Below are 11,177 nucleotides of genomic sequence, written 5' to 3'. Positions count from 1 at the left end.
GTTTATTCAAAGTAGTGCTTGCATTTCCAGAATTTGATTAAACAAATTTGTTTTCATTGGCTGCCTGCCGTAGCAACAACCGGAATTGACAAAAGAAGATCACCTATAGACGAAAGAATTCATGCACGGCTGATTGTCAATGAACGGAGTTTGATTATAGAATATTACTCTGAGTCAGTTATTTTGATGAATCATTAATCCGTAGAAAGAAAACCGTACGACAAATTATGTAGGGCGAAAGCAAAGATCTATATGAGGATGTACTGGAGCTTTCGTCTTCCACTTCTAAGCTCACCCCCCACTCCCTATTTTATTTATTTATTTTTTTATTTTATTTTATTATTATTATTATTTTTTAATTTTTTATTTTTATTTATTTATTTATTTATTTATTTTTATTTTATTTATTTATTTATTTATTTATTTATTTATTTTTTTTGGGGGGGGGGAGGATCCTGAAATGTAAAGAGATCTCACATACAATAGCAATGCGATGACGATAACCAAGTAGTATTACAACTGCCGTTTGCCGGCATGATCTATATCCAGCCTACATACTGATTAGGCCCTTGCACGAGTTCAATACCCACTTTACTGTTATAATCTATACATTGTCACGCTACTGCATACCTTTCATCCCAATATGAATTAACATTTTTGTTTTGATGAAAGAGAACAAATATTCTATCCAGTGTTGATGATTTTAATAAAACATGCTAAAAATAATCGTGTCGTGATACACCCTTTAACGGTTACAATAATGCGCATGCTCCAACATGGGCGCCATTTGTTTGACATTTTTTTTAAAGTACGAGTCAACATCTTGTTTACTCGCCCCCCCCCCCCCCCCAAAAAAAAAAAAAAAAAAAAAAAAAAATGGTGACCATGTCAAAATGATGTGAACGCGCAGCACAGGTAATGACGCAACAATGCATGCTCATCTGAAAAAAATGATGACGCAATGTTTACTCCCAATCTAAATTGACGGCTTTAATCATGAAGGGTGTATTGAGTTTCTATTTTCAGGCTTTTTTATAACAGCCTTAACCAATTTTCAACTGATCATTCGTTATTCAGTTCTGTATGAGGATATTATAATTATGAATTACAAAATAAAATGAGCGAAGAGGCAAAGAAGACGCATTTTAGAATTAAGACAAGATAAGCGACATTTTTTGTGTATCTTATTTTATTTCTTAATACATCAATTACATCAATACGTAAATGAGCACTGCCAAAAATGTAATTATATTGACAAATCATACCATTGTTTTTGTAAATAGGTTAATTATGCTTACAATACTGTATTTCCCAATGCAGTTTAAAGGAAAATAAAATATCTACTAATCTTCCGCTTAATAGGTTTTAAGAAACGAATCTTACATGCATATTTAAAACGTAATTATCTTGTTAATTTTAAAAACTAAACAAGGTTGACTCCAAAAGAAGGCGTATACACATGACACTGGGTATTCTTTTAAACTGGCCACGTGTGTGTATATAACATGCTTAATCACTAATTTATTAATCACTACAATTGATAACCACTCAAATTGACCCTCATTTTGAACGCACAGAGAGATTTTAAGTTGGGTGTTTAAGACTGGTGTTAGTGTTTAATAAATACTAACACCAGCCTTAAATCGGCTGGTGTTAAGGCTTTGACCTCTGAATATCGCCAACTTCCGGTAGCTAGTGTTATCGATATTACCGAACTTTGTGGCTGGTGTTAACATTTTACGTACACATGTCCTATTCACTAACACTAGCCCCTAGGGATTAAGCAAATGTGGATTTTCAGTTCGGTTTTAGTGTTTTACCAGCAAAACAGTCAACGCACGAACGACGCCAATGTATTGTCTGACAATCAAATAAAGAATATGAGAATCAGGTCCTTTACTTTGTGATTCATACATTCTTTTGTGTAAATTTATTTTGTGCTTTTGATGATATCATATTTTTTGAAGTACTATTTTTAAATGATCGTCGTGAAATCAAGTCTGTGTGGCGATGTCACGGTGCCACTGCGGTGTTAAGCTTTCGACATTGATATCGGTATCAGGCTCTTAATTTCATCAACAAATTACTTTGCTGTATGCACTCTTTATGTTGTGGAACTACGACATACTTTTAATGGATTTTGATTCCATATGTTTTTAGAAGAAAGAGATCGAGTAATAAAAAATAAAGATACCGAGTTCCCCCCCCCTTAAAAAAAGGTAAATTAAAATGAAATAAAGTCAAATAATAAAATGAAAGAAGGGGACAGAAAAAAGTAACCCCAACCTGGATACTAAGAAAATAGGTACCAAATTGTAATAAAAGAGGGTTACGAGAACCATTACGAATGTATTGCTAGTATCAAAATGTAGATTTAAAGGTGAACATGTAACTTCGTTTAAGTATCATACTCTTTATTCAATAATCCTAAACGAATTCGAAATAAAATTTCGTTTAGACTCCGAAATTAGAAAACCATTAAACAATCAAGAATGCAAAATATTATAAATTCACAGATTTCGTGGCGACAAACAAAAACCAATCGGATGAATACATCCGTGTGTGACCTCAATCCAACATCATTTAATGAATGGTATTTTCTGCATATCAAAGTGATATTCCATATAACATCAACAAGTTATAATATCTTAAATTTGCAGTTATAACCCAGGTATTCAGATAAATGGTCAAGTGCTGGAAGGAAGCTGAAAATTGAGAAATTAACACCCGAATGAAAATCATATATCCTGAGAAATAAGATATGTTCTCTCATTGCATCTTGAGAATTTGTACTTTTTAAGAATCGTTTACTGCTTTCTGATTAGATGTGTAACCGTTTCATCATTACATAAAGGCAATACGGGAAATACATTTAATATCTTATCTGTGTAAATGTGTAACGCTTTCATACACTCTTGTTAAATATTCAAATTAAACTGATTAATATAAATTATCGGAAGCTTGATCAATGCAACATAGGAATGGAAATGATATTGAAATCCATGCACTATTGGTGTCATGCCAACTTAAAACATAACACCTAGGTTGACAACTGTTGGAAAGGCGCTATACAAGAACCCACTATTATTATTATTATTATTATTAAGAAGAAGAAAAGTTAATTTCGCAATATTTTTACTTTTGACCGCGGCATTATTTACATCTAGTACACATTTCATGACTAGAACAAATAAAAACTAATAGGGTATCGTTAACCAAAAATAAAACTACTTTCTAATAATCATAAACGTAAACGTTACTATGCCATGACAAGAGAGATATACATGATCAAACTTGAGTTTCTAATTTTTTTGAGGGGTTGGTTTATTATCATTACACAAGATTGACAGGCAGGTCAAGGGAGATTGTACGTAGTCACGTATTCAGCTAATCATCAGGGAAAATATGACTTTATGCAAGTGTATGGTAAATAAAATGAATATATTTGTTTCATTCTTCCGTTCGGTTCATTTCGGTTAGTGTTAGTAGCATGAAATAAAAAGTAAGAAACTTCACTTTTGCAATGTAAATTGCGAAGATATTTGATATTACTTTTCACATTCATGACCCTTACGCAATAGAGACCAAGGGGTAATTGAGTATTTGTTTCAAACAAGAGCATGCTCTAAAACTAAAATTTAATAAGTAGTAAATCATACAAATTTGCACTTAAAAGTTCTGTTCATTGTTGGTTCATTTAGTATGAAGAGAAGAGTCAGGTGACGTTAAATTGGTTTCTCGTAGGTCTCATAGCTATGGTGAATCTCGTCTGGTTTCAAGTATGGTGCAGTGTACAGTGACTTATCACCTACAAGGTAATCCGCGTACCCTACAGGAACCTCGGGGAGTGGTCCTCGGTCAGTTCTCTCATCTTGTAAGGAATGTTTCGATGGTCCAAAGCTCCGTCTGTCATTAAATAGCAGATTTATGAAAGTAATGTCAGTAACAAAATACTGAAAGTAACACAAAGTAGGGCCTGTTTACATATATAATATACCGCAAAGGAACACTATAACAATGACAAAAATATAAAATCCATCAATATATTTGTAACTCGTTTTTTTCTCAAAGAATAAGTAACATTTCGTTTGGGGTTAGGGGTGCTAAAACGGTTAATTGGCTGAAAGTAAAATTCAAACATGAGAATAATCGTAGTAAATGGCAAATCTTCTGATGAAGTGAAGCTTCCAATTTTTGTTTATGTGTTTCAACATAATATAAAGTTACTAATATTGGCATTCCCTTGCATACAGCCACCCACTACGCCCATAATTTAATTAATTGTTGTCATTTTCTCTTTATACAAATTATACCCAAAAGTAATCTGGCCTATTCTTACCCTTTTCTTGTTCAACATTTTAACGCCCCCCCCCTTAAAAAAACGCAAATAAATGATAGCAGCGTAAACTGACAAACTATAGGAACAAGCGCGCGGATAATTGACGGGTTGTGATTGGCTGTCTAATGTCCGCGGGCTGTATCAATGCGTAAGCTTCAGTAATGCAATAGTCCTTCCGAACTTTGTTCATCCTTGCAATTTACTCCGACTGAGGGAAAGACGAAAATCTTAATTATGTATGTTTCCGTTGCTATTTTCGATTTTGCAGTAATAGTAATAATAATATTTACATTTATAGGGCGCTTAATACGGGCGTTTAAAAGCGCACAGGCGGTATTGTCCAATTCATTATAATTAATTAACAAGTTCAATGGCTTAAAAGCAAAACAAAAATATATATATAAATAAGCGGTACAAATAATTTCTTTATAAAAAAAAAAATATGTAAAAAAAAAAGGGGGAAGAAAAAAATGTCCAGCGAACTAAGGACCTTATTACCCTTTAACGGAGATCGAGAAGGCTACCATGGACATCAGGACTAGAATGAACATTATCACTGCTGCTACTAGAAGGCCTGTGATGAAGACATTTCGTCCATTTTGCTTCTCCTGGGGTTCTTTATTTCCAAATCTCCCTGTAAAGAGATTATGAAGAAGTTTCCATTATAAATGTTCAGAAACAAATCTTTTAGTCATATATGGGATATAATAAAATTTTGCTAACACGCTCTTCCTCGTATAAAGCTGAACATAATTTCACATAATTATACATTATCTTTTTTTTCAAAATTTGAGCTAAAACAAGAATCCGATCGCACTATTTTGTTTAAAAGAGAAGGGTGATTTTGACACGACTTTTGATGTTGAAACATGTATGGAATAAATGCAAATGAAGTGAATTGTTGTCGAAGTAAAAACAGATCCACAATGTTGTGAAACCTGGATTATATTGAACAAAAAATAGTGTTGTTCCCCATTCCAATATTATATACATCTGAGTAAACTTAAGGAATAACTTTTTTAAGGAAAATATACTTGTAGCGGAAATGGCCAAGGGTTTTAATTTGGTCTTGCACATTTCCATTGCCTTTAACTGCAGCTGCTCAATTACCGTTGTGAAATATTTGTCTTGGTCCAACTTTTCAAATTTCTATATTGTTATCCTTGGACTGATGAATGATTATAGTTGGGGGAAAATAAAGAAGATTTACACCTGTTGCTGTTATGACAGGACGGGAAAATGACAAGGAGGCACAATAAACAGTAGGGACCAGTTGCACATTAGTTTAACGAATATCATCCGCTGTTAACAACCATAACTAATCAAACAAAAATATCAACAAAACGAAGGCAAATTACTTGTAAACAATACTGTACACGTGTTTGCATTACATTGACACAAAAGGATAGGTATTGCTATCATAAAGAAAACAAAACACGATAGGAGCATTTCGTAGAAATGAAAAAAAAAAAATAAAGGCAGTATCCAAACAAAAAAGGTAATTTTGTTAAGTAGCAGTGAGTACATACCTGCTGCAGCACCGCCATTAGGTGGTTGTGAATCTGGGCACGAAGCGACCGCACCGCGCCACAGACCATCCTTTTCGCATATCCAAACGAACGAAACCAACGCACTGTTACATGTGATGTTGATATTGTCACCAATCTTGTATCGAGCCCTTATCGTTTTAACCGATGAATCAGCTGGTAGGATTGGTTGGTTGCATTCTACGAAACAATGAATAAATGAATAAATAATGTGGATCATAACACAATCGTGACAAAATGGAATATGGGGAAATCCAAACCAAACAAGAAACACATGAAAAAAACTATTTAAAATTTAGAATGACTCATGTGATAACTTCCTTAAAGTTGTATACTGTTAAAGTGTTTCAAATGCTCAGCTTTCGAATTGTAGAGTTGAAGATAAAGTGTAGTTCTGGTCATACGATTGCATTGCGAAAGAAATGGTGAGGAATCGATCGGAAAATTTGATCATTTATTATATTAGTATTGGTTATATCCTGCAAGATTCTAAAATGATCTAAATTATAGAAAAATTGGCCCAGTCTTGGTATATGTAACAAGCTCTATACACAGATAGATTTATATGGGAATACACAAACGTTTGGCATAACAAATATGGTCCTTATCTGTTGAAGCTGTTACATGTCATATTAAGAATATGAACGCATTTAAAGAGCCATGCTTTTCAGGGGACATTTTAACTACGATGTTCTTCCACACTTGGATACTAACAATGAAAACGCTCATAAATTCTTCTTCACCTCTCCCGAAAACTCATCCTTCTATTTAAGGTACTTATTCTATATAGTTCTACCCAATAAACAAAATCACGTGAAAATCACATCAATATCAAGGTATCGACTTGAGGAGAGTTACGTTCTTCAAACACCGGACATTTACGTAAATGTGTTAATACGTTTTTTGCATTAGGTAACTTAAAACACACGTACACTAAATCACGCAATTGTCACTGCAATATCACCATTATAATAACGTGATTATCCCTACCTTGGATACCATGGTTTGTAAACCTAATACTCCCGTGTTTGTTTGGTTATGAAATTACATCTTCATACACGAAATTATCGCGTCACAGAAACACGTGAAGCGTTAGTGATAGTTTTAGTCAAAATATCTGCGTGAAATTCACGTGAATATTACGAGGCGGACTAAAGATGAATCATGTTCTTCATTCACGTAAAATTTACGTCGAAGAGGAAGTATGTTACTGTAACCCGCGTTAAACCCAATAATTACGCAAATGTTACTCAATAAATGAACCAAAATAATGACGTTCTCATCCCGTTTCTGAACATCGTGTCTTGGATCTTCCATTATTACGTCCAGGCGCGCCGGAAGCAGTTTGGGATTAGAGGGGGTTGGGTGGGGGGGGGGGGGGGGGGGGGTGCAAACATCCAGAAGAGAAAGCTAGTTGCAACTGGTCCAGTTGATGAACTATTTAATGCCAACTGGTAACCCTGGAAATTGAAATGGGCTAAATGATCCAGTTGATCCAGGTCAGTTATAATTCAACTGGTCTAGCTGAGCCATTAGAACCATTTTGGTAAAACTTCCAACCAGTTGAACAGCAACAATACTTCAATACTGGTACGTCTGTATTTCCAATGTAAGGGCATTGGTAATAAGTAGACTTACATAATTGAAGTAAACGAAAAAAAATTGTATACTTGTACTTTATTGAAATTATTTTAGTTCACAGTTAATGTTTCCCTTATTCATGTTTAACTATTTATACGAAGTAGCGAAATGTCCTAATAACTGGTAATTTATATTTGTAGTATTTTCGAAATAAATTGCATATAACTAAATCATCAGTAATTAAGAAACATGCTGTTAATTCAGATAAATTGTTTAAAAAAAAATAGATCTGCACGCACCCCATATTCAATATGCAAATGAATTGGTGTCAGCTGGGTCAACTCGAAATATGCCAACGCTCAGTCATCAACTAGTGCAACTGGAAATATGCACACTCCAGTTATCAACTGGTGCAATGAAAATATGCCAACAGTCAGTTATCAACTGGTGAACATAGAAATATGCCAACAGTCACGGGATTATCACCACGAAACTTAGATGGTAACTGTGAAACCATCAAGACACCCAAGAATAACTCATTTTCACACATGGAAAACACGGAATACCCAGCTTATATTAATAATCCGTTTGAGTCACGCGATCATCACCGCGGAACTGCTGGCAACTTTGACTACGATTTAAATAGGTGTTTTAAGACACCTAATCATGACTAATTTTTCACACCTAAAAGTCACGTATGCCCAGCTTAGATTAATAATCCGTTTGAGTCACGAGATCATCACCGCGGAACTTATGGCAACTTTGACTTCCATTTAAATAGGTGTTTTAATACACCTAATAATGACTAATTTTTCACACCCAAATATCACGGATTCACAGCTTAGATTAGTAGTCAGTTTTAACTACGTGATCATCACCAAGAAAGTTATGGTAACTTTGAAACCATTTAAATAGGTGTTTTAAGACACCTAATAATGACTAATTTTTCACACCTAAAAGTCACGTATGACAAGCTTAGATCAATAATCCGTTAGAGTCACGAGATCATCACCGCGGAACTTATGGCAACTTTGACTACCATTTAAAAAGGTGTTTTAAAACACTTAATAATTACTAATTTTCACACCTACATATCACGTTTTCACAGCTTAGATTAGTAATCAGCTTGAGCCACGTGATCATAACCAAGAAATGTATGGTAACTTTGAAACCTTTTAAAGAGGTGTGTAAGACACCTCAGAATTACTAGTTGAATATAACCAGAGATTCACGGACAGAACAATAAGACGATTAGCCGGTGTAAGTAACGTGATTATTACCATCAACCTTGGATAACCTGTGAAACCAATCAATAAAGGTGTTTACAAGACCAAATAATTACGTATTTATCGCCACCATCGGTTAACTGACAAAAAACCCGTTGCTTGGTCAAGTGGTTATTTGGTCATAAACACTTGATTTACAGAGGTAAGTGGAATCACGCTACTCCAGTCGCGTGATAAACTGGTGGTTTTTAGGTTAGATGAAAACGTGAACAGGAGTACCTTTTTTGTTTAAATGAAGGCACGTGTCGATAACGTTTAAATCTAGTTCAAAAGGCACTATACTTTAAAATCACTTAAAATACACTCCCAAAAGAGGTTACTTTTTGGTGTTCTGTTTATTGGGTATTTACTCTTGTTTCTAATGTTCTAATGAAGTGTCGGATCACATCCTTTTTTCATTTAATTAGCCAAAAGTTTCGAAAACGACCATAATGCCCTTTAAAATATTTTGCTATGATAATTCGGACGAGGATAACTCGTTGAGCAAATGGGACGTTCTATTAAAATGATTAAGAAATTATTTCTGGCAGACTGTTTTCAAGTATTATATATTAAAATTGTTATCATTGAAATAAGTCTTTTAACTAAAGGGTAACAAGCCCAATATATTATCTCTGTCCTGAGAGTTCTATGTGTGTTGCCACAATTTAAATAGTGGAATATCGGTTTAAAGAACTAAACTGTTTGTTCTTTAATAGCTAACCAGTTAGGCGAGGCGTCAAAAATAAATATACCAGCCAGCGGCAGCTAACTGCACTTGTGCGTCTTGGCTGCATTTTTTATATTAGCTCAGCCGGCTACCGCTGGCGGTAGGAAATGGCATTTAAAAGCATGCGCCGGCTGCCGCCTTTCGAATGGAAACCGAGCCTCAGATCCCAGCCTGGCGCAAGCCGGCTGGGCTAATAAGTGAAAAATAATTGCCCCAGCCAGGCTTCGGCCGTAATTGCAGCCTCGATATTTTTGACGCCTCGCCTTAAATGACAGTTCTCATCTGGTTATATATGAAGAGTGCAATGTTCTCTCCGATATGCATTTTAAAATTCTGTGTGCGCGTGTGTGTGTGTGCGTGTGTGCGTACGTGTGTGCCTATGTGTGTGAAATCACATCGCGGCCCGTTATTACCTTTCACGGGGTCAGGGCAGACTATATTTTGTCCGTTCCAAATTCCGTTGAGACATGACAATTCGAACCATTCAGGAACCCCGTTAGTCACTTCGTTACATGTCACATTTATCATGTCACGATGTTTGTAGGAAAGACGAAGATTCTGAATGTGTGAGTCAAGAGGCACCGCCGGGGCACTGCATTGGGCTTTGCCAGTAGCAACTGCATGGATGATATAAATATATGACCATAGGATATCACCATCAGTACATTTGTCATCCACTTGAATCATGGAGGGGTAGAAATTAAAATGTGCTTGAAAAGGTGAATTATTACTACCGACTGTTTGCGTTATGCAAAATGTGAGATACAATATTCCAGAAGAAAACCGAAATTACCAGGGTTCCCATTATTTTGTTTTGGTATTCAAACTATGTTTGTATTTTGGAAACACGTCGATTCAACTCAATTTGTTTCAATCCAATCAAATTCAGTCAAAGACTAAACTGAATATCTTTTACAGTGCAAATTAAATACAATGTTAATACTGATTGTAAGATTAGTAACACAGTAAAATATGATGTGGGAGAAAAGTACACGAAATTACATAAAGACAATCTCGACGAAAGTTAATATGGATTATTGAAGTACAAACGAATTTATAATTTCCATTGTACGGTGGAATATGAAAATATATGAAAAGGTAAAAAGTGATCATAATAATGATCATTATTATAGTATAATTATATTAAATAACCCACATGCAGTCTCGATTTTATACTCAGAAGTGCGACAACATTTTATTTCACTATTAAAGCAATTTAATAATGGTTTTGCGTTAACAGATCATCTTTTAGATGTTATTGTTTATCGTAAAATGGCTATATGCAGCCTGTGACGAAGATATGTTGTCGATTGCCAGTTGTGCAAGTTAGACAACGATCAGATTGCGATACTCCGCCAACTCCTTTCATAATTAATATTAAACATCCACAATTAAATACCTGCAGCGGGGGGTTCGGGCAGGGCGGGCGGTGGACAGGATACAACGGGTCCGCTCCATAATCCTTTGTTGTGACACTGAAGGGTGAAGGTAGAACCACTGGCATCACACGTCACATTCACTTTGTCTGTGAAGTTGTAATTCAGACGGAGATCTTGCACCGTGGAATGGGGAGGAACATAAGGAGCACTACAAGGTATGGAACCTGGAAGTAGTCAAAGAGAAAAACAAAACAAGATGTGATATTTAGTGAATAGCAAGATCTTTCCATTGTTATCTTCGTTAGGAAACATTTCGACTGAGGGGTAAAGGTTGGG

The 11,177-nt window shown here is 35.1% G+C and overlaps 1 protein-coding gene across 1 annotated transcript in view; it reads right to left on the bottom strand.

Moving 5' to 3' along the window:
- Positions 1-1,706: 1,706 nt before the first annotated feature.
- LOC100893784 (sushi, von Willebrand factor type A, EGF and pentraxin domain-containing protein 1) overlaps positions 1,707-11,177 on the bottom strand; it is a 54,432-nt gene continuing 44,961 nt past the window's right edge. Inside the window, exons 16-20 of the mRNA XM_030987928.1 lie at positions 10,862-11,065; positions 9,876-10,079; positions 5,869-6,066; positions 4,838-4,973; positions 1,707-3,906 (exon numbers count right to left, since the gene is read on the bottom strand). Coding sequence (XP_030843788.1) covers positions 3,726-3,906; positions 4,838-4,973; positions 5,869-6,066; positions 9,876-10,079; positions 10,862-11,065 — 923 coding nt within the window. The 3' untranslated portion in view covers positions 1,707-3,725. The remainder of the gene's footprint in view (positions 3,907-4,837; positions 4,974-5,868; positions 6,067-9,875; positions 10,080-10,861; positions 11,066-11,177) is intronic.

The sequence above is a fragment of the Strongylocentrotus purpuratus genome, unplaced genomic scaffold (genome assembly GCF_000002235.5).
Source record: "Strongylocentrotus purpuratus isolate Spur 01 unplaced genomic scaffold, Spur_5.0 spur5_scaffold_17, whole genome shotgun sequence".
Classification (NCBI taxonomy): Eukaryota; Metazoa; Echinodermata; class Echinoidea; order Camarodonta; family Strongylocentrotidae; genus Strongylocentrotus; species Strongylocentrotus purpuratus.
This window is presented reverse-complemented; position numbering and strand designations above follow the sequence as displayed.